Source organism: Oryzias latipes, chromosome 4, assembly GCF_002234675.1.
Source record: "Oryzias latipes chromosome 4, ASM223467v1".
NCBI lineage: Eukaryota > Metazoa > Chordata > Actinopteri > Beloniformes > Adrianichthyidae > Oryzias > Oryzias latipes.
This window is the reverse complement of record NC_019862.2, coordinates 7,926,617-7,954,176: the sequence shown is the minus strand read 5'-3', so window position 1 is coordinate 7,954,176 and position 27,560 is coordinate 7,926,617. Positions and strand designations below refer to the sequence as shown.

At 44.8% G+C, this 27,560-nt stretch overlaps 1 protein-coding gene and 1 long non-coding RNA gene across 2 annotated transcripts; one reads left to right on the top strand and one right to left on the bottom strand.

The window, feature by feature from the left end:
• The first annotated feature begins 226 nt into the window (after positions 1–226).
• lingo3 (leucine rich repeat and Ig domain containing 3) lies at positions 227–27,147 on the top strand. The gene is made up of 2 exons (XM_023954117.1): positions 227–663; positions 24,495–27,147. Exon 2 carries the CDS (start codon positions 24,546–24,548, stop codon positions 26,373–26,375), a length of 1,830 nt encoding a protein of 609 aa, XP_023809885.1. The 5' UTR covers positions 227–663; positions 24,495–24,545; the 3' UTR covers positions 26,376–27,147.
• Positions 8,245–11,331, bottom strand: LOC105353894. The gene is made up of 2 exons (XR_908614.3): positions 11,146–11,331; positions 8,245–8,812 (listed from the first exon to the last, which is right to left on the bottom strand). It is a non-coding gene; the product is annotated as an uncharacterized LOC105353894 (long non-coding RNA).
• Positions 27,148–27,560: the final 413 nt, after the last annotated feature.

Here is a 27,560-nt window from a genome sequence, read left to right as displayed (position 1 = left end):
AATCTGTCCTGCCTGGATAAATAAAGGTTAAATAGATTAAAAAATAAGAGTGAGTCTTTAAAGTGTCTCTGTTATTTATGACTGGACATGATGAGCTGCAGTCGTCTAGGTCTCTGTAGGATATTTGGCAAAATTTTTCCTTGTAACCCAAATTCTTATTTTAGTTTGATTTTCGTTCTTCCCCAAATTACCGTTTCCGGGGGGGGGGGGGGGGGGGGGATAATACCCTCCCTTTGAAGCTGAGCCACACTGAACGTTTAAACCAGGCTCTCCTCTTCCCTTTTTTCCCCACAGGACTTGAATGCAGCACGGATCAGCTGTGAAGCAGCAACAGTGCAGATGAGCTCCAGTAAACAGCAACCAACACACGCTCTGACGGCTCCACACACACACGCATGCAGCAGCGCAGCCGTCGTCCTCGTGAAATTCAGCAGCTGCTCCTGCCTCCGAAGCACAAAGAGAACGGCGGAGCTCATTTTGGATCATCGACGCTGAAGACGGAGGGGGGAGGCGAGTGAATGCATTCCAGGCCAGCCGCTGCTGCTGCTGCAGAAGGAAGAAAGGGAGAAAAACCATCTGCACCTGGAGAAGAGCAGCACACAGGTGACCGGAGCTCCTGCAGGCTTGTAAATGAGTGAGGAGCAGTGCAAGTCCTCGTCCTGGGTGAGTCAACTTCCTGTTTTCTGTCCCTGGTTCTGGTCTGATGGAACCGTCTCAGAGGAGGTTCCTCCATCTGTGACTCAGTCACATGGTGGTGAGGTCCATCTTCTGCTGGATCAGAAGATGGACCTCACCTGTTCTTTTGTCATCTTTAGGACAGATGCTCGTGCACGCACACATGCGCAGATCTCAAACAGATGGAATAATCTAAGAGGTGGAGAAGGCAGCCTCCTGTAAGGCAGTCTTCTCTGGGTTTGCTCAGCTCGCCGTCGGTCAGTCCTCGCCTTCAGCAGCGTGCAGCATCACTAAATCAGATGATTATTCTGAGGAGGCATCTCCATCTCCTCGCTTCTCCTCGAATTAACGTACGCTTCTTCTCAGCGAATCTTTCTGCTTAAGGAATAAATGATTGTAAAGAGAGAAAGAACTTTTTCAGTTTCAAGCAGATCAAAGAATGATTCTGATCCTGCCGCTGTGAGCGCCTGAACGTTTCATTCATGTGCACATTTTGCGTCTACTCTGGTCTGCTCTGGTCGAACGGCGGCCAGAGTAGACATAAAATGTGCACATGAATGCAGTTTCTATGAAGCTGCTCCGCTTCAGTGGCAGTGGCTGCCTCTGCGCTGACGGACGTCCTCACTGATCGCTCAGTCCATCATCAGATGGGAGGTGTCTATCAGAGCGCTGCGGTAGATTTATCACACCTGGATTTGTTCCCAAAATGGAACTTTGGTCCAAAAGTGTAAAAATAAAGATGGATTTGAAGCAGATTCCCTTCCTGTCATTAAAAAAAAGAAAGAAAATTAAAGCCACAAGCGGCACAGAATGGGCGTCGCTGTTCAGCCCCTCCCCTGTTCCTGTTCTGGTGAAACCCGCGAGCCAAATCCAAAACAACTCTTCTCCAGCATTACATTTTTTAGGATTACATACCGCGATGCCACTTCGACAAGGTCAAAGGTCAAGCAAACCCTCTCTGTTCAGTCACTGAACAGTCTGAATTTATGTGACTGCAGGTAAACCTTTTGAAGTCTTTAAAAAAAAATTTTTTTTAACTTGTCCTGTCCAACAGCTGGGCAAACAGATGAGAGCTGAAGGCCTTTTGTGTTGCACATATTTTACTTTTACAACAGGGGTTATGAATCTTATGATACACCAGATGTATATTTAAATAAACCCCTTTTGTAATTTCGGCTAAACTTTATTCATGTTAATTATTTTTGTAAATATTTTTTGTTGGACCGAACAGAAAGGAAAAGGAGGAGAGGGATGACAGATAAGGGGGGGGGGGGGGGGCTTAGAGGGGTGATTGTAGTAGCGAGGGATAAGATCATGAAGCATCAGAAAAGCAACAAATTGCTGGAGCCTTATAATCACAACTGACAGGTTAAGATGCATGAAAAATCTAAAATGGGCGAGGCCTGTCCACACACACTCAAAAGTTACAAACACACCTGTTGCCTCCAAAAGTGTTCACACACAAACAAGTCCACATGGACATACTACCACTAACATTCACACATGCCTACTTATGCACTCAGACTAACACATGTGAAACATTTCATTCAGTCATGCAAACTGTTTGTGCAAAGGTGAGATAGCACCTGTGCTTGAGTGAGTGTTGATGTTTTTCTGGGGTGGATGGTGGAATTTTGTTGGAATCTTCCAGAAAGTTTGACAAGAGAAAAGTGCTGTGGCCTTACTTAATCATTTTGGTGCCACTCTGATGTCATTATTTAGGGAGCGTAGTCAATCATTTTAAAATAAATGAGTTTTCACCAGACCGGCAGTGCCTGTAAATTTAGGGCTGTTTCCGTGTTTCTTTAAGGGAATAATTATAGTAGAAAATAAGCCCCACCCCCTCACGGCCTCCGTTTTGTTCATCAGTCCTACTGTCATAAAATAGAGCGCGCTCAGAAGAGCGCCCGTAAACATAACTTTGAATTTCCAAACATGACATGCCACGACATGTCATTTTGTTCGGCTCAGCACTGCGATTATCAAACAATTGACGAGCTCGCCATCACCACGCCGTCCAAGTGTCGCAAAGCAAAACTGACATTTTTTTAAGATATCTGACCTAAGTTCTGGCACAAAGTGTCCTAACGACTAAAGACTGCCCCCTATGATGTCTACAGTTTTGTTGCTGGTCCTTTTTTGTTGCCGGCGCCTTAGCAGTGATGTCGCACAATGGTGCCACTTTAACGAGGCCAAAGGTCAAGCAAACCAATTTTGTTTACTCAAGTTTTGCACAGAGAGTCTGCACATAAATTGTGGTTCCTCAGGTGAACATTTATAAACAATAATAATAATACCTCGATCAAAATCAATTAAGGGTTTTTTAAGCAACAGGTAGTGTGTGTGTGTGTGAGTGTGTGTTTTGGTCCTTCCCTTAGCTTGTCTCTGTTTGGTCTTTCTCTTTTGCTTTGAGGCCATAAATGTTCCTTCAGGCTGTTGGATGAAGGAGATTAGAACAAAAAAAGACTGTGTGTGATTTGAAGAGATCTTTGGGCTGATACAGCAGATCTGATGATGGGAAGGGGAGACGGGCTTGCTCCGCGGCAACAGTCCCGCCCACAGCTCAGAGGTGAATTTCTGATGAACTCCTGCTGCTCTGTAGAAACTCCGTCCTGGAAAGCGATGCAGGTTTTAGGATTTCGGCTGAAAAAGCCATAATCATCGTGAAAACACTGCGACATGAGACGATCAGAGGGACTTTGAGGAACCAACAGCTGCTTGAAGCAGCGGCTGCCTCATCTGAAGGAAACAGCAGGTTCTGGGAGTAAAGATGGTGGCTGAGGGTCTTTCAGGGGGAGGAGAGGATGAAGATCTTCTCAACAGGAAACCCTGAAGCTGTTGAAACAATGCTGAACTTTTCTGCACGTTCACTGTTTAGAAGTGGAAACTTTGAAAGACGGACACAGATTTCCTCTTCTTTCCATCACGATGTCCGACCCTGAATGCATCTCATCCCCCCACCTCCATGTGTGTAACCTCAGAGTGCCTGTAACCTGTCAAATCAATAAGCCTCCTGATTTGACAGGTTTATGCGAGCGTCTCTCAGATCTCTGAATCCGCTTCGTGGGCTTCTCCAGGCCTGCGCCCACACTCACCTCCATCCTCTCTGCTGTCATTGGAGCTGGGTGGTGACATCAGCCCGGCGCTGGCACTGCTCAGTTAGCTACATTGTTCTCTGCTCTGGAGTATTTATGAGGCCGGCAGCATCGGTGACATGAGGCGCTGCTGCTCCCGTTGGAAGGAAAAGGATGAAGGGCATGGAGAGATGGAGAGCTCCTGCGAGTGGCTTTCTGATACCTGCAGGCGTGCTGGCACGCCAGCTGTCGCTGTCAACATGTCCATCTGGAGCGATGGCGGCACAGCTCGTCTGCTGGCAGACGGTTGTACAAGCTTAGAGCATCTCCCCACCTGACTACTTGACTGCTGTGACGGCGATTGCTGGCTGACCTGCTTCCTGCAGAGCAGAATATTTGTTCCTCACAGCTCGTCTGTTTGATTCTGTTGGTTCTGGATCTGCTTTAGCAGAATATTTGTGATTCTGTCACAATCGGCACCGGTTTCTTTAGTAACAGCCAGTAAATGTGGAAACCTTTGGGTTTAATTTCCATCCTATGAAGGGGATGAGGATGCAGACATTTACAACAAAACATGCTCACGCTTAAGTCTGATGTACTCATCCGTTTGGATCCTTATTCAAATATTTGTATAAACTCATTCCCATGAAAATTTTTCTGATTGAGAACATGTATGAAATAGTTTCTGAGTATTGCTTCATTCTTTATTATACCATAAATTATCGTAAATCAGAGGGCAGACGAAAAAATGCAGTTTGATAAAGATCGTATTTGTGATATCCAAAATACGCTGGGCGGAGCCACATGCTCCCTGTTCTGCCCCATTCTGATGCATCCACTGTCAAATAGATCCATGTACAGTCAAGACTATAAATATTTCGACAGAGACACATTCTTTCTAATTTAGTTTCTGTACTTTACCACAGTGAATTTTTAATAAAACAACTCAGATGCCATTGAAGTGCAGACTTTCAGCTTTTATTCCATGTATGGAACAAAAAGATTGAATAAAAATGTGAAAAACTGAAGCATTTTATAAACACAATCCCTTCATTTCTTGGGCTCGTAAGTAATTGGACAATTGACTTCCATGCTATTGCATGGGCAGGTGTGGGCAATTCCCTTGTTATGTCATTATGAGTGAAGCAGATAAAAGGCCTGGAGTTGATTATAGGACTCGTGCTTGCATTTTGAAGATTTTGCTGTGAACAGACAACATGTGGTCAAAGGAGCTCTCCATGCATGTGAAAGGAGCCATCATTAAGCCAAGAAAACAGAAAAAAACCATGCCAGAAATTGCTACAGTATTAGGAGTGGTAAAATCAACAGTGTGGTACATCCTGAAAAAGAAAGAAAGCACTGGTGAACTCAACGCAAAAAGATCTGGACGTCCATTGAAGACAACAGTGGTGGACGAACGCAGAATCATTTCCATGGTGAAGAGGAACCCGTTCACAACAGCCAACCAAGTGAACAACACTCTCCAGGAGGTAGGCGTATCAATATCCAAGTCTACCATAAAAAGAAGACTGCATGAAAGTAGATACAGAGGGTACAATGCAAGATGCAAGCCACTCATAAGCCTCAAGAATAGGAAGAAGGCTAGATTGGACTTTGCTAAAAAGCATCTAAAATAGACAGCACAATTCTGGAAAAACATTCTTTGGACAGATGAAACCAAAATCAACCTCTACCAGAATGATGGCAAGAGAAAAGTATGGAGAAGGCGTGGAGAAGCTCATGATCCAAAGTGCACTACATCATCAGTAAAACACGGTGGAGGCAGTGTGATGGTCTGGGCGTGCATGGCTGCTAGTGGCACTGGGACACTTTTTTGTTTGTTGATGACGTGACACAGGACAGAAGCAGCCCAATGAATTCTGAGGTGTTCAGAGACATACTGTCTGTGCAGATCCAGGTGAATGCAGCCAAACTGATTGGGCGGAGTTTCAAAATACAGATGGACAACGACCCAAAAAATACAGCCAAAGCAACTCAGGAGTTTGTTAAAACAAAGAAGTGGAATATTCTTGAATGACCAAGTCAGTCACCTGATCTTAACCCAACTGAGCAGCATTTCACTTGTTGAAGACTAAACTTCAGACAGAAAGGCCAAGCAGCTGCAGTAAAGGCCTGGCAGAGCATTCAGAAGGAGAAAACCCAACATCTGGTGATGTCCATGAGTTCAAGACTTCAGGCTGTCATTGCCAACAAAGGCTTTTCAACCAAATATTAGTAATGACCATTTTGTTTTCAGTTATTTCATTTGTGCAATCACTTACAAGCCCATGAAATGAAGGGATTGTGTTTAAAAAATGCTTTAGTTTTTCACATTTTTATGCAATCTTTTTGTTCAACCCATGGAATTAAAGCTGAAAGTCTGCACTTCAATGGCATCTGAGTTGTTTTACTTAACATTCACTGTGGTAATGTACAGAAACTAAATTAGAAAAAACGTGTCTCTGTCCAAATATTTATGGTCCTTTGGTTCTTTGTTTTTCTTGTCTGAGCTGGAATCTGGATCTAAACTGTTGATCGCCATTTTTGCCGCAACGCAAATGTTAGCTCAGAGTTGTGAGGAGCTGTAAGCTAGCGGGAGAGCACGTAAACAGACATATGATGGGGAAGGGGGATGGGCTTACTCCACGCCAGCAGTCTGCCCACAACCCAGAGGTGACTATCTAATGAACTCCTGCCGCTCTGCAGAAACCTTGTCCCGGAAAACGTCAGGTTTTTCAGATTTTGGCGAATAACGTCGTCATCATCATAAAAAGACCACTGGGGATGCTTTGACCACAGATTATGAGACGATCAGAGTGGGACTTTAAGTTTTTTCACGTGACTTCCAGATGAAAGATCTTTTTAGAACGACTGTGTGAAGAATAATCTGATGTAAAGGTCACATAGGGTTCAAACTGACATGCCAGCAATGGACAGACCTCCAACTGGTCTGCCTCTGAACACCAACGGGCTTCACGTCCTCCGTCCTCCGTTCTGCAGGTTTCTGCAGTGTTAGAAAGTCTGCTGCTCACAGCAGAACTTCCCTTGTGGTTGTTTTGATCACATGATCACCTGCATCACATGTTGCTGATGGCAGAGACGCCGATCACGCCGTTTCAACCGAATGCAGAGTGACAGAACAGGAAAGGAAAAAACAGCTGGTTGGTATCTGCCCCAATGAAAGTGTCTCCTTCACACCCATCAGAACCAGCCCACTTCACCACAGTCTGGTTTGTTGCTCCGTATCCGAACAAATTCAGAGGAAAATGGGGCGCCGTAAAAATTCCTGAAAATGATGTGATGGTCACAGTAAACCAGCTTCTGGAGGAAGACTCTAGTTATCCTTCATTCAAAGATGAAGGATAACCTCTCTAAACTTCAGCTTTTCTTTGGTGTGCAGAAGATCCCTGATGGGTCTCAGTGATCCACCTGCAGCAGCACTTTCCTGGAACCCGGCTGTGTTTGTTCTTCAAACAATGTCTTCCAAGAGAAGTCTTTGGAACGACTCAACCGTGTCCGTCTGCGGGAGACGGCAGCTTCTGAAAAGGCATTGCTGGAGAATCTTCCTGCTGCTCATCAAGCAGATTCATCCCTTCATTCTGCTGAAGTTCCACCACAGAGACTCTGCTGAGGCCCGTTTGCAGAAGTTGCGGTCAGGGTTCACCTGTGTCCTGCAAAAGACTCTGGTTACATGCAGCAGGTTCTGGATGAGGTCGCGCTCTCATCAGCGCTGGTCAATTATGCAAACGTGACGGATGAACGGAACACAGGATCTTTCCTTGTTTCCTCTGCATGAGCGTGCATCATTCCATTTGTCCATCTGATGCCCCAACAACAGGAACACAGAAACTGCGGATGGTTGTTGCAGTTCTCTGATCAATCTGTCAGATCTGTCAGGCTGCAAAGGGTTAAAGGCAGGACCTGCCACTGACGACTGCAGGTTCAACCCCACAGCAACCCCCCCAAACCAACACCCCCAGATTCAGGCGTCCACTGATCTTTAATTCTTGCTCTTTGAAATGAAGTTAGTATGTGATTGAAGGTAAAGTAAGGCTGAATGTGACTGAAAAGCCATTTCCCTCCATGTTATTTCAGACTTCCTTTTTTTTTCAGATACTTTTTTGAAAAAAAGCCTTTAGAATTTCCACTTCTCTGTTTAAGCATAAATACTTTCAAACGTACCGTCACCGTTACACCGTTATCGTCTCGCAGCTGATGAAGATGATGAAGTCTCTTCATGTAGAAGAGGATTAGGTCTCCTCGTGATGAAGATTGCAGTTCTCTGGAGATGGTTTGATGGGTTGAAGATCTGTTTTGTTTCTGCAGTTTGTGTGATTTTATCTAATTATCAAAAATCTGATTTTTTAAACGCTGAAACACGCCCACTAAGGTTAGGATTGGTTTGTCACCTGTCCATCAAAAGTTGTGATCAGTTTTCTCCTGTCAAACTCCTGAAACCAAACTTCTTGAATGATTTCATGACAGGATGAACAAATTTTTTGGAACCAGACTGAGTTTATTCCTTACACCAACCGATGTCTGTGATGAACCACCTAGTGGTCACCTGGTGAACTGACCTGGATCCAAGTACCTCATCTTTTGAGCTTCAAACAGGAAGTGAAGGGGTGTACATGTAGATGCGTCTGGTCCGAATCGAGGCAAAGAAAATGAAAACAAATCGAAGCAGAGAAAATGAAAACGATGGCGGTCATGACACGTTTGTTGTGGAGACCAGACATATTTTTAGAAGGAAGTTGGGATTCTGTCTCTGCTAGGAGGAGCATCGTCATCGTTCTGTTCTGGGTCTGAATCTTCTCATGACAGACGGCTCTAACAAGCCAGTTTAGAACCGTCTGCACTTCCTTGTTCCATCGTCTTCCTCCTGGGTTTCTGTCACAACTCTCCAGTCAGCAGTGCCTGAACGGAGCTGATCTTTGTGTTGCATTGACTCCCAGCTGTGGGGGTGTTGTCCTCTGTTGTTCGGGCCGGTCCTGTGGGGGGCTGAAACTGGAGCATTGAGCTCCAGATCCATTTTTCCATGTGGGGGAGGACTGCGTGGCATGCTGCTGAGGAGATTGGGGTTTTGTTAGTCAATATAGATCACAACCTTTACAGTGTGTGACTATAAATACGCCTGCCAGGCAAACTGCAGACACACATGAACATTTCATCTCCTGCTGTCGCATTTGCTGCATTTGACAGGCGCTGAAACAGATTTACAGCTAGAATGTTGAAACCCTAGAACCACATTAGTCCTCGCTGATCAGTGAGGAATGTCCTGCTTGCAGATCACACTCTGGGGTCAGCCCCCCCCTGCCTTTTTCTGGGGGGGTCAGCGGCTCTGCGGGCTGCATGTCCACGTAAACATGGTCAAAAGAGCTTCTGAATAATTTGTGATCGCGCTCCTGCTGTCGTCTCGTCCCAGTGCACACACACAAAGAACGCCCCTCTGGTAGTCCCTCTGGAAGCCAGAAACAAGGTGGTGGGGGGGTTTCAGGTATCCTGCATCTAGAAAATGTGTTTTGTCATTTCGCTTGACTTTCATCTCCATGAAGCCCTCCCCCCATCTTCAACCCCTCTTTGCCCTCTTTCCCCTGGAGGGGGCATCTGAGTCACCCCTCTCTGTCTACCCCCCTCCCCTTGTTCTCTTTTTGGAGCAGAGAACGAGCGTCTTTGGTGAAGATTTGCTCTTGACCTCTTTCAGACTCGTTTTCGGTTTTCCCTGCTTTCAGTAGAATCAGTGTGTGCGTGCATGTGTTTGTGTGTACGTGTTTGTGTGCACGTGTTTGTGTGCACAATGTTGGCATGCACTAACACACAGACACACTCACACATGCATACCCATACACATGTTCACACTTACACATGCAAACACTCACACATTTACTCACTTACACATGCACAAACTTACACATGGACACACTCACACATGTTCACACTTACACATGCAAACACTCACACATGCACACACTTACACATGGACACACTCACACATGTTCACACTTACACATGCACACACTCACACATGCACACACTCACACATGCACACACTCACACATGTTCACACTTACACATGCAAACACTCACACATGCACACACTTACACATGGACACACTCACACATGTTCACACTTACACATGCACACACTCACACATGTTCACACTCACACATGCAAACACTCACACATTTACAGATGCACACACTTACACATGCACACACTTACACATGGACACACTCACACATGCACACACTCACACATTCACACACTTACACATGCACACACTCAAATATGCACACACTCACACATGCACACACTCACACATGCACACACTCACACATGCACACACTTACACATGTTCACACTTACACATGCACACACTCACACATGTTCACACTCACACATGTTCACACTCACACATGTTCACACTCACACATGTTCACACTCACACATGTTCACACTCACACATGTACACACTCACACATGCACACATGCACACACTCACACATGCACACATTTACACATGCACACACTTACACATGCACACACTTACACATGGACACACTCACACATGCACACACTCACACATGCACACACTCACACATGCACACATTCACACATGCACACACTCACACATGCACACACTTACACATGTTCACACTTACACATGCACACACTCACACATGTACACACTTACACATGCACACACTCACACATGTTCACACTTACACATGCACACACTCACACATGTACACACTTACACATGCACACACTCACACATGCATACACTCACACATGCACACACTCACACATGTGCACACTCACACATGCACACACTCACACATGCATACACTTTGCAGTGCTGCAGCAGCTGCGATGTTGCCACATTTGCTGACTGGCTTTTGAGATTTACTCCTAACAAAAAAGCAGTGTGGCTTTGGACCACATTGTTGCAACACCCCCCCCCCCCCCCCCCCCCCCCTCCATGAAGGGCCTCACTGTCACATCCAAAGCCTTTTTTTTTCTGCAGCTCTGTCGGGGGCAATAATCCCTCATCACCTCCACAAAGCGCCTGCAGTGCTCCGCCTACATCGCGCTGCAGCTCCTACCATCCTTTTTCTGCTGTATTTGTTCACTGAACAGAAGTGCCATTTTTCTGCGCTGTGTCATCATGGTCAGGGCCTTCTTCTCTGCTCTTCGCTAACTTCTCCAGTTTAGAAGAAGCTGTATGATGTCAGCAGCATCATTGTGCTGCATAGTTGCACAGAGCCCCAGACAGGAAGTCTGAAGATTAATCCACAGTTGGTTTTTGTTGGAGACAGGCAGCTTCACGACCGCCGTCGAGACTTCAGGCCCTTTAATTGCTTCAGAACGGTAATTAAAGTTTGACAGAATTACCTCAGACTCCTGAAACGTCTCAGTGTTTTCAGGTCTCCTTCCAGCCATCTGCATTTCCACGCTTGGCGTTCGCTGCAGGAAAAGCAGAAGGAGATTTCAGTTACAGGCGCTCTACATGGACGCTCCTAAAGGCGCGCCCCCACGGGTTGGGACCAAATTAGGGGGGGCACTGAAGTAGGTCGTTCAGGCAGCCTGAGCTGAAGTCTGGAAGGGACCGCCACATTGACAGGAGTGTGGTGTAATCCCACGCCCAGGTTCCGGGTCCGGTTCCAGTTCTGAATTTTTGGTTCTTAATTGTTCCTGCAGGCGAGGAAACGGCAGAACAAAACTTGGAAACGTCTCGAATTCCTGGTTGTTGTGACGGTCAGCAGATGATGCACATGCAGATCTTCAGAGAAACTTGTGTCTTAGAAAAACTGACTATAGCTTATGAAAATAGATGCTTTCATGATTGCTTCTTACAGCTAAATTTAGGAACAAACAACAAAGAATCTAAAACAAAACTTCCTTCTTTACAACTGAATTATGTGAACTGTGGATATAAATAACCTTCAGAAAACTGAGCATCTGTGTGTTGGTGAGGAGACGTCTGATTTCATGAAGCTGTCAGCTTCATGAAATCAGCTTTCACGCACCTTTCCTGGGGGAGCGGTGAGCTGCAAACACAGTTCAACCCCCTGATCCAACCCCTTAATGCTGAGGGTGAAGCAGAGAGGCACTGGGTCTCAGTCTTTGGTATGACACAGCCTGGATTTGAACTCATGAACTTCTAGTCTCTGGGTGGACACTCAACCACAAGGCCAGTAAGCTGAAAACAGCACAAAAATTGAGGGTAAACAATCACATTATGGACTGAGACAATGTAACAGCAACACAAACAACGTTAGACGTTGAGTCAAGGAAGACAGAAATCAGGGTACATGAAACATATACCACATGGGGGGGCAAACATGCTGTCCCCCATTTCCTGACGACAACATCGGGCACAAAGCAGCAAAACGCTCACGTTGGGGATGTAGTCAACTTTGCCATAATTTTTTCAGATTTTTGCTATAGTTTTTTTCAGAATTTGCTTGAATATTTTTTAGGACTACAGTTGTAGTTTTTTAACTGCAATTTTAACAGCGAGGCAGACAAACTTGGATGTTTTAGTTTGATGTAGCAGCACCAACAACAATAGTCTGCCTGAAATGTATTTATTTTAGGTTTTGGAAATTCAATGAAAGGTTATATAAAAGTTTTGGAAAACTTATGGAAAACCATTGCTAAAAAAGTATTCAAACCCTGAGTTCAAAGGTGAACCCCCGTCATCGATCAGCAAACACTGGCGGTGCGAGGCAGGAACCCCTCTGCAACTTCACCTCAACTGTTCCAGCTTTGCAGCCACGAGAACACACAACACGGTCACCCCAGAGCAGGCCTTTAGCACCACCAAAGCAGCACTTTGCTGTGGAACCGGATTCTTTGTTTGCAGAGAAAATAATCCATAAAACGGCTTTGTGCAAAAACAGAAACACGGATCTATTGAGAAGTTCTGCTGCTCCATTTAAAACCCACTTAACAGAAACAAAATAAAGCAAAGGGATCTGAAGAACGCATCTCAGTTTCACTGCATTCAAACTTTTTTTTCCTCGTTTGCTGTGAGGGTTGTGCACTTTGGATCTTGGTGACATTTCTTTGGTTCTTGCCATGTTTATTAAATGTTTAGGTTTCTATCACTATTTTGGGTTCTTCACCACCAGGACCAACATGTGCAGATGCACCAAATGTAGAAGACTTTTGGTTATTGAAAACAGCCGCTGAACCACAAAGCAGCTCGAGTCAAATCCAGCTTCATACTGCCGTGATGCAGCACGGACAAAACAGACCCCCCTTCCCCCCACAATCGCTGTTCTGTTCCTGAAAGTAGAGAACATCCTCATCCGCCTGCTGGTAACGTCCAGTTGGAGGAACAAACTAGTCTGTGGGCTGGGGGTGGGATAGGCTCCAGCATCCCTGTGACCCAAAGGGGATTCATCAGATCCGGAAGGTGCCGTCCTGTTTGGAAATGACAGGTCATGTGACAGTGAAGAGCCAGTTGGCGAGGAAAGAGTCTGCATTAAAGTGGCAGCTGGTGACAGCAGAGCAGCAAGCCAGGAAAAATATGCCAGCCTAGATTCAGATCAAACTGTCCTTCACATCCTAACGTCAGCGTCTTGTTGAGTTTCCCTCCCAATCAGCAAAGAGACTGTGAAACAGTTAAAGAGGATTTATTTTATTTCTGTTATTCCCATGAACCTGCAGCATGAGTTTGTATTCATTTATAAAAAGATCAGTTACAGTTAAATTATAAATGATCACACTTCACTTTGATATTTTGGTTTTGGGCAAAGAGTCTAATGTTCTGAACTAATGAAGCTTCTTTGTGTGACTGTGCTGATTGGCAGCAGGTTTAACAGTGTCCTAATCTGTAGGAAGTTTTATTGTTTATCTTACCTGTGAGCCTCAGTATTTGGGACTGACACTTCCTCGCACTCTTCTCCGGTTCGTTGTGTCGTTACTTGTCTGGTTTTTGACCCATTTTCTGTCCCAGGTTTAGATTTAATCGGTCCCTTTGGTGTACCAATCTGCCTTTTCTGCCTCTGAGTTTTGGCCTTTGGATCACAGATGTTGAATTTGTTTGCCTCCCCTGACTGCGTTCCTCCTCATTCCATGACGTCTCCAGTGCACTCCTTCTTTAGTGGATCTCTGTCTTTGTTACTGAGGCGTTTCAGCGAAGGAAGAAAATGAACCATCTTTTCATGTTTTCTTCTGGTTTCAGGCCATTTTGTGCAACTGGGGCATTTTTCTCTTAGAGATCTCTGAATAAGTTACAGTTTTTCTCCATTGCTTTGGCTCATTTCTTGAAGCAGGCCGGACGTTCTCAACACTCTTGGTGCTTTTGCCAAAATGATGAGGATGGTTCGGCACAACACCATGGTTCACCTGCAAAAGCTCATATCTCTCCCAAAACAATTCACTCATATGTCAAAACTAAACTAAACTTCTCATTATATTTAGTGCCACCAAAATACTTTGTCCCTTTGGCACTGTGTAGGCACTGCAAGTCAAAATGATTAGATGTTGTGTCACTATAGCAGAGGACCATTAAAATATCCCTCATGTCCACCTTTCAGTCTTAGCTCAGTCCTACATTGACAATGGTTACTTCACTGTTTTTGTATAGCTTACAGAATCCAATTTTGCATAAAACTGAGAAAAAGAAAAAGGATTTTAGGGTAAGAGTAGCCTCTTAGGTATAACAGCACACATTGCACTCACACTGCCAAGGAAATTTTAACCATTATCATTCACACACATAAAGTAACTTTCATACATCAGAATAAAAAGAAATTTTATACAGCATAATATACTTTATAATATGAACACAAAGAAAAAAGAATGAAAATGATATGCAGCCTACAGTGTTGTAAATAATGCTTGAGTTTCACAACTAACAGTTCTTCACTGGTCACTGTCCTCCCCCTCCCTCTCCTGGCCATCATCCTCACCCTGCTGGCCGTCCTCACACTGCTGTCTGTCTGGCCACAGATTCTCGTCCACATCACAGCCTATATTCTCCCTTGCGATGCAACGAGGGAAGAAACGGCGTGCATGTGGCAACCATCCCCCACACTGATCTCCTGTGACATCCTCACGCAGCATCCATTGCATGGAGCAGGGACTTCTGATCTTAAGCCAGATGCTTATACACTCTCCACCTCCAAGCGTAGAAAAACTCCTCAATAGGATTGAGAAAAGGAGAGTAAGGTGGTAGGAACACTATGACCATCCTTGGATGAGTAGTAAACCAGGCCCTGATGAGCGGGCCACGGTGGAAATTCACATTGTCCCATACAATAACATAAAGTGGTAGGTGAGGCCCTACGAGACCTCTCTCAGTTTCAGGGATCAAATCAAAAGGAAGGCAGTTTGGAGGTTGGTCCATGTTGTTTTGAGAACATGGACAAATGTAATTTCTGTTTCAAAAAATGAGCCAAACCAATGGAGAAAAATTGTAATGTGAATGCAGGGTGAGTGATGGGGCTGTAGGCCGACTAATGCACCCTGATCACAGAGGCCATTTGTGGGAGGTGTCCAACCTCCAAATGTTATTATAATGCTAAATGTGATCCCAAAAAAGATCACGTCTACACAGGAGCCTGTTTATGTTTGTGTGTCTATGCCCGAAGTACAGTTGTATCATCAGCATAAAGGAACCATTTAATAATAATAATACCATTTACCGTATATATATTAAAAAATGCCGGGTCTAACAGGTGTTCATTACTTTAGATGCCGGTCTTCTGCACAGTCCTGCAGATGCCGGCTGTCTGTGGTATTTATGTTGTGATCCAGTGTAGAAATGGCCAAAAAACGCTCATTTGATTTAGCGCTTAAACTCGTGCGATGGCGTATGCCAAAGAACATTCTGGTAAGGAATCTGCCCAATACTTTGGCGTGGATCCAAAACTTTTCCAAGAATGGCACCAGCAGATGGATGATATTGATACACTACAGAAAAAGGACCAAACGATTTCCTGGTGGAGATACAAAGAAAGCGAGCGACAAAGTAGAAGAACTGTTTCTAAAAACGGAAAGGTGGGCGTGTCTCCAGGAAAATGATTCACGAGAAAGAGAAGATGATTTTTGATACAGAGGTTGATGCTTCCAAGAGAGAAAACGTTCACAGTCAGTGGTATTTAGAACATAAGACAATGTTGTCATCATTTCAATAAATCCTGGAATGATCATTGGTGGTGTTGTCTGCACTCATGACTGAATTTCAAAATGATGCTGTTAGCCATCACCGTTCTGTCTGTGATAAATGAAATACCGGTCTCCTATAGACACCGACTATTGTTGTAATATTGGGATATATAAATAAAATTGAATTGAATTGAATTAATAAACGTCGGTCTCCAATATCCGCCTGTCTTTAATAAACGGTGGGCTATCAGCCAAATTTTTGGAATAAATGTTGTGGCTACTATTGGAAGATATACGGTATGTCCTTGTTGACCCCCGAGTGTCCCTTTAACCCAGTGCTTCTCAAATAGTGGGGCGCGCCCCCAGGGGGGGGCACGAAGCGATGCCAGGGGGGGCGCGCGGTGGTGGCGGTTTTAGGCACAGGTTTGTCCGGTGCGCAAATTTAACGTGGGGGCAGCGGTGACAGCGGCTCAGTGCTTGGAAAATAATCTGGTCCACTATTCGGTTCCTATTGTCTGTTCTGTCTGTCCGCGGCTGCGCGAGTGAGAACGAAAGGGGAGGGGTGGTGTGGGCCCTGTCTGCCAGGGGAATCGGGGCACGCGGACCACTGCTACCGCTGCCTGTTGCCCAAGATCACCGCTGCCCTTAGATTCCTAAGCTAATGCTAACAATGTCATTCTTTATGAACTATTGTAGACATTTTGATGACGTGTCTTTATTTTCCATCCATGTTTTCTTTGTCTGCCTGTGGTTTAGTTGGTGTCAGACAGACATAAAGACAGCAGGTAATGCAGGAAAACAGCTGCACTTTTATGAGATCAGAAATAAACAATCCGTCATTTAGAAAAAAAAAATCAGCACGTTTTTACCTATTTCTTCAGACTAAAAACGTTAAATATATTGGTGCTGCTGTGTTAATGTTTCAGATCAATTTAGATTTAATATTATTTATTGATTGAATTATTTTTTTCAGCATCAAATGGTTCAGTTGGTCAAAATGTTTCTAGTTTAAATAAGGAATGACAGATTTTTTTTATTTCAGGTACTTTCAGCTTCTTTTCTGTTTTAGACTAGAACAGGGTTTCTGTGGCTAAATAAAGTTAATATTTGTTGAAAGTGGATTTATTTTGCTTTTTTCTTTTGTTAGTGTTAAAAGATACAATTTTAGGTATACAAATTTTATAGATACTGACCTGATGTATTGTCACCGCGCGAGTGTGTCTGTGTGTGTGTGTGTGTGTGTGTGTGTGTGTGGGGGGGGGGTTATGGGGGGGGGGGGGGTCAGGGGGGGCGCGAAACATTTTCTTTTCCTAGGGGGGGCCTGGCAAAAAATAATTGAGAAGCACTGCTTTAACCCTTGTGCTATCCTATGACCCCACCTTGACATTGACATGTTATTACTACCATGACAAAGGTGGATAAAGGTGAAGAGGATTTCATGTAATGCATGGACACCAGTGAAGATCACAAATCATTGAAGAAAAATGGTCCAGCGCACTGTCTTGTGGGGTCCAGATGACCCCACTCCCAACGTTAAAGTGCCTAGAATAGCACAAGGGTTAATGTCTTTATTGGCTCTAAACTGCATATGTTTCAATCCATACTAAAAGCATCAAAGGACATTGATGAGCCCCACAAGACAAACCAAAGCAGGTAAAGTTACTCCATCAGTAATCCAGCTGCCTTTAGTTCGTATACAGTATTTTAATGAACTTAGTAAATTAATTTCTAAATCCAAAATACAATAAAGGCGAGAAAACACAGTTTGAAATTAAATTTAAGATGATTTATTATTTTTTTAGACCATAAGAACTAAACAATCTTAAAAAAAGAAGATCTTTTATTTTTAGGCTCTTTAATGTGAGCTTTTGTGTTTCTTAAAAGAAAACAAGCAGAGAATAAAAAGGTCTGCCATGTCTGATGAGAGGAACAAAGCCCAGTAATGACTCACTGTTACACAAAGGTCCTGATGGTTGTGTGTGGATGCGTTCACGTCGCTGAGCTGCATCACGTAGAGCACGGGCATCTATCTTCAGGGACAGACTGTGTGTGGTGCCAAAAACAGCGCCGTTCTGCGCTGCAGACTGCTTTGTGTTAACTCCGCCTGGCTCTGGGAAGACACATTTTGTGTCTGCAGGAAAACTGCAATGTTTGTGTTTCACCTTCAGTTGTAAACAGAGTGGTGAGGAAAAACACAACGTGATTGTGGAGCGGCGGTGAAGCCCCCAGCTGCCCCATAGGTGCGTCTTTGATGCTGATGACACACTGACTCCTAAAAATTGATTTAGAGAAACGAGAACGTCAGTTTCATTTTTAATTAAGGCACCTAGAATTCTGCAAACCAAACAGTTTAGGACGTTTTTAGAAAATCTGACTCTGTGAGGGGGGAGGGGGCATGTTTGTCTTGAGGATTTTGGCAAAAATCCCATTAAGGGTAACTGAGAACTGCTGCTGGTATGTGCTGCCTCTTTCTCCCATAATACTTTTCCAGTTCAGTTTCCAGCCTTGGTGGGTCTGCTCTGCTGTTATGACCCTGACACTGAGCGTACATGTTTGCAGGTTAAGAACAGCCTGGTCATCCGTCCGGCTTCATGGTCTCTTGTGTACCTCTTGAGGCGGCGGGTTAAGGCCAGGAACCTTTGTTGATTGGCAGTTTTATGCTCCAGGTATTTGGCTGTATCTCTTCGGCTTCTCTTTGGGCCTCTGTCAGTTGACTCACTTCTCAGCTTTGATTTTAACCTAATAATAATAATAATAAACTTTATTTGTATAGCACCTTTCCAGATAAAAATCACAAAGTGCTTCACAGCACAACACGATAAAACAACAGTAAAACACAGTAAAAATACATGTTAAAAAGAAATTAAGAAAAAGCTATTTTAAAAAGATATGTTTTTAGCTGCTTTTTAAAAGAAAAAACACTGAGTCCAGAGATCTGAGGCTGAGAGGAAGAGAGTTCCAGAGGGATGGGGCCACTGCGGCAAAGGCTCTTTTAGTTTTTAACCGGGTTCTCTTCACAGCCAGCAGACCCTGGTCACATGACCTCAGTGACTTGCTGGGAGTGTATGGCTGCACCAGGTCTTTTATGTAGACTGGTGCTTGATCATTAAGAGCTCTGTATGTTAAGACCAGGATTTTAAAATGCACTCTGTAGTGAATGGGGAGCCAGTGCAGCTGCATTAACAACGGGGTGATGTGTGAGAACTTGGATGACTTAGTTAAAAGCCTGGCAGCAGCATTCTGGACAACCTGGAGCCGTTCTAGAGATTTTTTACTTAAACATGTGAAGATGGAGTTTCAATAATCGAGACGGGAGGATATAAAACTGTGAATGAGCATCTCCATCTCAGAACGCGACACAATTGGACTCAGTTTTGCAATGTTTTTAAGATGATAAAAACAAGAGCGAACAAGTGACCCGACTTGAGAGTCCAGGGATAAAACCGGGTCTAAAGTTACACCTAGGTTCCTGACAGAGGGCTTGATAAAAAGAAGCAAGTGGACCGAGCTCATGGATTATCTGGGGGAGACAACTGTCAGGAGCACAAACTAGGACCTCAGTTTTGGCTTCATTGAGTTGGAGAAAGTTGTTATTCATACAGCTCTTAACTGAATCCAGACACCTTTGTAAAGTCTGTATTTTAAAAACATCCTGGGGTTTAAAAGACACATAAAGCTGAATATTGTCAGCATAAAAGTGATAAGAAATCTCATTAAAAGAACTTAAAATATGCTGTAAAGGCAGCAGATATAAAATAAACAATAAAGGTCCCAAAACTGAGCCTCGGGGCACGCCAGAAGTGAGGGGAGCAGAGGAGGACTTAAACTTGGAGAAAACAACAGAGAAAGATCTGCCAGTCAATTATGAGGAGAGCCAGTTTAAGGCTGATCCGGAGACCCCAACCCAGTTTTTCAGCCTGTCCAAGAGGATGTAATGGTCCACAGTGTCAAAGGCTGCGGTCAGGTCCAATAACAGTAACACAGAGCATTTTCCTGCATCACTCTGCATCAGGATGTCATTAGTGACTCTGAGAAAGGCTGTTTCAGTGGAGTGAGCTCTGCGAAAACCTGACCGAAATTGATCGAATGTCCCATGGTTGTCGAGAGCAGCTGTTAGTTGTTTGGCCTCCAACCATTGCTCACATGGTGGGCATGTATGGTCTTCAAGCATCGAGGTTCACTGCAGCTTAAGTGTAAACCAGTTCATTGGTTTCTGTGATTGTTGTGGTAGGAATTGCCCTCAGTGCTTCATTCACAGTTTCCAGGAGACTTTCAGGTGGTACATCACCTTTGGTGTGGGGGTTGCCTGGTGTTCATTCTAGTCATGATCTTGTCTTTCAGGTCAGTTGCCCACCTCGCTCAGCATATGAGTAGTTATTGGGGCTGTGTTCCCAAGTTCAGGTTGGGAGCTAATAGCCTCCTCTCTGACCTGGTGTTCTAGTTCTTCCATGATGTTGCATTTGTGTTGTATCTCTTCAATCTCAAGTTGTGTTAGGATTTGCCATTTGAGGATGTTAGAACACTGAGCTACAAGTTGCTTGGCAGTTTTCCTTGATTGTGGTTTCAAAGCATCCATTCACTCCACATTCTCGGCATGTAACCTCTCTGAGAAGGATAAGTGGAGTAGTGGTATTCCAACAGAACCTTGTCCTTACATCTAGTCCATTTCCATCTTGTTCCAGTAGACCACTTTCTACCAGGGTGCTCTGGCTCCCCAGCACCTGAAACAGACCTTGTTTGGCATTGTATGTCTCTCATGAGGTGTATGGTAGATCCTACATGGATGGTTCCATCCTAAATCCAGCACAGCCTCAGAGCTGCATCAAGTTTAACACCCAGGTTTGTGACCACAGACTGTTCAAAAGTGGCAAGAGAAAGGAAATCAAGACCATGATCTTTTCGACCACTAAGGGTAAACACAGTTACCTGTTTTGTTTTCATCTAGGCCAAGAAAGTTAGCCGACATCCACGACCTAACTTCAGCAAGGCAATCTATTATTGATTCTATCTATGTGTCCGTTCGTCCGTCCGTCCGTCTGTCTGTCTATCATTTTCTCAGATGTATAAATGTTGAGTCGAATTCTCTCAACATTATTAATAACCTCAGATAAATCTGCTGGGAAATGTTCGTAAAAGCACTTTCCAGCAGAGAATAGCTGTTGGCGTTTTCTGCTAGTTTTTCTGTGGTAATTAATGCTCCTCTTAAGGTCAAACTCTGCGTGTCTCTGGGTCATAATCGAATAGCAAAGCCTCATCAATAAATGATCTGCTGTTGGTTGAAGCCTTTACAGCAGGAAGGCCTGAAAAGTTCCTCATTAAAAATTCACAGCACATGGCAGGGCACATTTCTAATCACCCGTTGGTGCTGTACGGTTTCACTGCTCGTGGTGTCCATGGACACAAACGTATCTGAAGCCTCTAAGCGTTTGCCATCATCATAATGACATGCGGTCCGCAGACGTGAAGGACTCCACCCATCTGATGGAGCTGAGGGTTCATTTGGGTTTAAAGGACCAGACCATTTCTTACCGTCTTCTGACTCCTGTTCTTATCACACAAATGTCTGGAAATCATCCATCCACTCAGGGATGTTCATCTGTAGTTTTTCTTCTTAACCTCATTGCAGATTATATTCTGACTCTGGCGTTACACAATGTTCTCCTCCCACACACTTGCAGCTCATTTTTCTTTGCCTGGTAACTGGGTGTCCTTGCCTGTGGTGGGTGGCATGACCCTGCCGGAAACTACATCCGTCACAGCACTGCAAGGTGGAAGGGACATAAAAAGGAACGAGCTCAGTCCCTTTTGACCCGGGGCCCTCAGCATCTGAGTGTGTGATGGTGCATGTTTGTACTGCCTGGAACCTGTTCTGCTGTGGGCCTGGAGTGTCCCAGGGGCCCTGACCGTGGCATCCCTTGATGTTCATGACAAATGTTTTCTCTGGAGGGCCCTTCATCATGATGCCGACAGCGCGGGGCTTATGTAAAGTGTAATGAGTGGGCACAGACATTTCTGGAGCTTTTGTATTTGTACCTGAGCCTGTGTCACTTTTTGGCACGCCCACCATCCTCCTTCTCATCTCTCAGCTGTCTCCTCCACCTGCACCACTATTGTTGGTCTGACAGCCTCGTTTTCTGTTCGGGTTTCCGCTGTAGGCAGTGCACCCACACGCAGCAAAGCAGATCAATAGATTAGAGTTTATTACCAGGCAGTTGTGCAACATCTTTATTTCAGAAATAAGCACCACCTCCGGTTTCTTTGAGCTCCATCCTAAAGGGGCTGTCAGTTCTTCTAGAGGCTTTTTTAAAATTGTTTTTGTTTAAGTTCCTGAAACATTTAGAATTTAGATTTCTGATCTTCCGTCTGTTGGAGACTTTATCCAGAACCAACTCTAGTGGACTGGGTTCTGCGGCACACCTCCATCCGAAAAGACACAGGTGTCGTTAGTTTGAGGACGGTGAACTCTGTATTTTAGCCCCAGAGAAAGGGAAGTTTAAGCGAGGAGTAACAGAAAGAGTCCAGTAGAAGTATGGAGTCCGGTAGAACCTTCCATCCATCTGTGACCCAGAGGAGCTAATGACTGAAGCCCTGAGGAAACAAACTGTTGAAGGTTGAGGTGTTGGGAACAGAAATGGAGCGGCTGGGTTTTTGAAGAAGCCTCGGGGGGGTGTCACAGCACATCAGGTTCTCCTGCTCCTGCGGCTGGAGGTCATCAAGTCCTTTCTACACCTCCTGTTCCTCCACCTTCCTGCTCAGTGCTAATGGATCTTCTGGGGTTTGTTCCTCTGAGCAGCGCAGAACCGCCGGTTCTGCTGGCCGAACTGACCTTTCAAAGAGGACTCTTCCTCGCATGGAGATGAACATTTATGGCGTTCAGAGATGTTGCTCTCTGTGAGAGCTGATCAGTCCCCCGGCATAAGCCTGAGTCTGTTTTGTATGGAAGCGATTCTATAGCATTAGTAAAAACAGAAGTCAAAACCAGAAAGGCTTTTTCATTTTCAAAATGTAACGGCATTTTTTGACTCAAAATTAAAATGAAAAAGCAATCCACCAAAATGCTTTTTCATTTTCTTCTTCAACACTGCTTACACGCGCTCTGACTAGAACCCGAACAGCAGCGTTCTGGACCAGTCTGAGATGTGAGAGGGACGATTAGCTGACTCCAATGGAAAGAGTTACAGTAATCCAGACGAATGAAAGCATGGATTACTGTCTCAGAATGACATTTTGGTAAAAATGGTTTCACCTTCACTAACTGCCTCAAAGAAAAGTAGCTGGATTTTACCACTGAGTTGATTGGACCGTCAAGTTCAGTCATTCTCTTGTCAGATGTGTGCAGCTGTTAGTCGTTCACAGTCGTTCATGAGCAGATCAGTGTGGTGACCTGCAGTAAAAGCTTCTGCGTGTGTTTGTCTTTACGTGTGTTTAATTGTTTTTTCGTGTGTGTTTCCTTTTTTTTCGTGTGTGTTTATTTGTTTTCATGTGTATTTATTTGTTATTATGTGTGTGTCTGTCTTTATGTGTTTGTGTGCGTGGTGATGATGCAGTGACCTGAATTGTTGTTACCATCTTCCTGCTGCTATGACCTTTCACGCATTCACCAGGGGGAGGGGGGGGGGGGGCACTACATTTGTAGTATGATTGTACATGAAATATGTGTCCAAATAAACAAGTAAGCAAGAATGAAAAAATGTCAAATTTATTGACATTTTAGTTTCCTAGAGTTCAGTCCAGTGTTGTTTTTACACATCCAAAGAATCCAAAGGGAACATTCTTAGAACATTCTAGCACACTGGATGGTCACATGACTGGAAAGATGGACTGATCAGTTTTTGCCGCATCACATGTGTTATCCGCTGTTATTGGTCATTTTTTACCTTGTAGGAAAACAAACCTACTGTACGTCAATCCAAATGGTATTTTCCAATATCGATGTAACTGATTTATCCAAGTTTGAAACGATTTTATCAACTGTTTAGGACAATTCGATTAACAACTAGCCTCGGACAGATTGATCTGGTTGAACGTAGGAATAAAAATTGAATCATTGATTAATGGTTAGACCCCTGGTGTTTATTAGCTAATTTTAAGATTAAATTGTGTCCTAACAGCACCTTATGTAGAAAATGTTTTCTCCTTATACCATGGTCCGGATGAAAACTCGATTCTCATTGGCTGCTGGGTGTGCGTTAAAAAGTGATATACCACAGGATAACTGCATGGTGAAAAAACAAGTTCCAGTCACCTAGCTTAAATGTTTCGTATCACTGCGCCGGCTTCTTTAAAACAACCTTTTGCTTCTTCATTTGGACAAAAACAAGTAGTAAGAGGTGAACTTTCTCTCTGAACTGATGCTTTATTCAACCCATCGGAATGATCAGCATATATGTATCACTTTGTATCGCCGAATCTTGACTGCAGCGGGGGTGCGCCGCGACGCGGACTATTTGTTACGTGGTGCGGGGCAAATACTTAGCTTTTTGTGAGAAAAGTGATCCAAATTAGAAAAAACAAGAATTAAGGACTTAAAACTGGTTACTATTTATTTCTTTTGTAATTGACCAAGCTTTTATTTGGTCTCCCTTTTTAATTGTTCCCGCGCTCTTCTGCCCCCTCCCCAGGTGACTGCCTTGATGACTCCACCCTAGACGGAGGCCTGGGCAGAGACGGTGATGATGGGGAGAAACCTGGACCATGACGAGGGCTGGCTCTTCCTCTTCCTGTTTCTCATCATCAGCGTGTCCTTCAGCCAAAGCCAGGGATGCCCGCCACGCTGCGACTGCACAGCCAAGCTGAAGGCCGTCTCGTGTTTCGGTAAACGCCTGGCCGCGCTGCCAGATGGAATCCCAATGGACACAAAGATCCTGGACCTGCGTGGAAATAAGCTGCGGTGGGTAGAGCACGGTGATCTGCTGCCATTTCCGCGCCTGGAGAAGCTGGACCTAAGTGATAATGTCATCAGTGTCCTGGAGCCCAATGCTTTTTCCAGCCTTCAGAACCTGCAGGCACTTTCACTGCGGGGCAACCAGTTGAAGCTAGTGCCCATGGGGGCGTTCTCAGGTCTGACGAACCTGACATCGCTGGACCTCAGCGGAAATAAGATCGTCATTCTGCTGGACTTTACTTTCCAGGACCTAAAACATTTGAGGAACTTGGAGGTTGGTGACAATGATCTGGTTTATATTTCCAATAAAGCCTTTCTGGGTTTAGTGGGACTAAGAGAGTTGACCATTGAGAGGTGCAACCTCACCTCCATCTCAAGCCAGTCTTTGTCTTACCTGCACAACTTGGTGTCGCTGCGCCTCCGCTACCTCAGCATCTCTGCCCTGGAGGATCAGAATTTCCGGAAACTAGGAAGCCTGAGAGGTCTAGAGATTGACCATTGGCCTTTTCTGGAATATATCTCCCCCCATTGCCTGCAGGGTCTGAATCTGTCTTGGCTGGCAATCACGCACACCAACATCACCTCCGTTCCCACCTCGGCCCTGCGCAGCCTGACTCACCTCACCAGCCTCAACCTGTCCTACAACCCCATTCCTGTGTTGGAGTCCTGGGCTCTGCGGGATCTTATCCGGCTGAAGGAGCTGCACCTGGTCAGCACTAAGCTGGCGGTAGTTCAGCCTTATGCACTCGGTGGTCTGAGACAAATCCACCTTCTTAACCTGTCCAGCAACAACCTGGTAACGCTGGAGGAAGCAGCTTTTCAGTCGGTCAACACGCTGGAGACGCTGCGCTTGGACGGAAATCCTCTGGCCTGTGACTGCCGTCTGCTCTGGATCCTTCAGCGCAGGAAGACACTTAATTTTGACGGTGCCTCACCGGTGTGCATGACGCCGGTTGAGGTGCAACAACGGGCTCTCAATGCTTTCTCTGACTCTGCCCTTTTTGACCATTTTACCTGCCAAAAGCCTAAAATCCGGAACAGGAAGCTGCAGCAGGTTTCTGCCCGCGAGGGACAAGTCGTGTCATTCATTTGCAAAGCCGAGGGCGAGCCAACCCCTGTCGTCTTCTGGATCTCTCCACAGCGGCGCCGCATAACCACAAAGAGTAACGGCAGACTGACCGTGTTACCAGAGGGCACGCTGGAGATCAGGTATGCCCAGGTGACTGACAGCGGGACGTACATCTGCATCGCCAGTAATGCCGGTGGAAATGACACCTACTTTGCTACGCTCACTGTCAGCGGGCTGCCGCTCGATGCGGCTCTCATGGCTAATCGCACGTACTATGTTGGGGACCTGAATGATACGAACCTGAACGATACTAGAGTCTTCTTGAAGTTCACTCTGGATCTGAAGACCATCCTCATCTCAACAGCGATGGGCTGCATCATGTTCTTGGGAGTGGTTCTGTTTTGCTTTATTCTGCTCTTTGTGTGGAGCCGAGGCAGAGGACAACACAAGAACAACTTCTCTGTGGAGTACTCCTTCAGAAAGGTGGATGGACCTGCAGCCAGCGGCGGACAAGGTGGAGCACGAAAGTTCAACATGAAAATGATCTGATTGGGCCGAGCTCCTCTCAGGTGGACTCTACAGATGTTTCACTGTTGGAACATTTGAATCATTTCGGACAACAGTGCATGCAATAGAGGTTTTCTGTGGCGCTTTGATAGATTTCTAATGCTCCTTGTTTTGTGTTGACTTTGGTGTACAGATGGAATCTGAGATGAAATGGGAATATTTGTGTATCCCAACCCTGAACGGACTGTTCCAATACAACTTTACAAACTGCCAACTGCAGCGTTACTCTGCAAAAATCTTCTTTAAAAGTCTTTAGTCATCATACTGATCAATACTACAGCGTGGTGCTCACTTGTTGCCAAGAACTTGCCAACAGAAGCGGAGACAGTTCCGACCGCTTCACAGTTATTCTTGTTCAGCTGTTTTATTCCAGACTCCTACAGAAAAGATCACACCAAGAGACTGCAACACTGCCATTTTTAAAGCTACGTAACATACTGTTCACTTGTGTGGCAGAATGTCAAACATGTTTAAGACAACAACTGCCTCTACAGGTACAGTGAGACATACAGCTGCGTGTGGTGATGGTTTAGCTGAATTTCTGCCTCGCCTCTTTTAGGGTTTGTATTTGCAGATCTGATTGGCCTGTACTTGTCCCTCCTTTTGTACAGACAGGACCTGGATTGCACATGAGTTCAAATATTTTGTATTTACTGACATTTAAGTCCCTGTGGTTGTTTATGGTACTGTTGAGTGATTTATCACAGTGTTCTGTTCTACTCTCATTAAAACAATTCAGGAACCTTTTAAAATAGCCGATCTTCATCTTTGTGAAGGTTAAAAAGCCGTGGCCCCATGTCCAAATGGAGATGCTCAACAGAAGATCAGGTGATGTTCATGAACGTTCTTGGATTGGAGTTTCCAGAATAAAGAAGGACCAGAGTGACCTTGAGGGTTAGTGTCCGTGTTTTCCAACCAACCTGCCATTGAAGCTTCTTATGGCTAAACATACTTGATCCATGTGATTAGCAGCAGATAAGGCAGGATTTTTGGAAAACCAGATCTGGATTTGGACACCCCTGGTTTCAGGATAAATGCTGCTAAAGCAAAATTCAAACATGCAGATCTTGGTTTTATTATTGTTCCTCTGCTGCCCTCTGTTGGTCTGACTTTAAACTTTTAACACCACAAATTGGGACTGCAATGTGAAGTGGTCAACACTCTTGT

Bases quoted from the DNA above. Each gene is read 5' to 3' on its own strand.
- lingo3 (XM_023954117.1), top strand. From the start codon at position 24,546: ATGATGGGGAGAAACCTGGACCATGACGAGGGCTGGCTCTTCCTCTTC.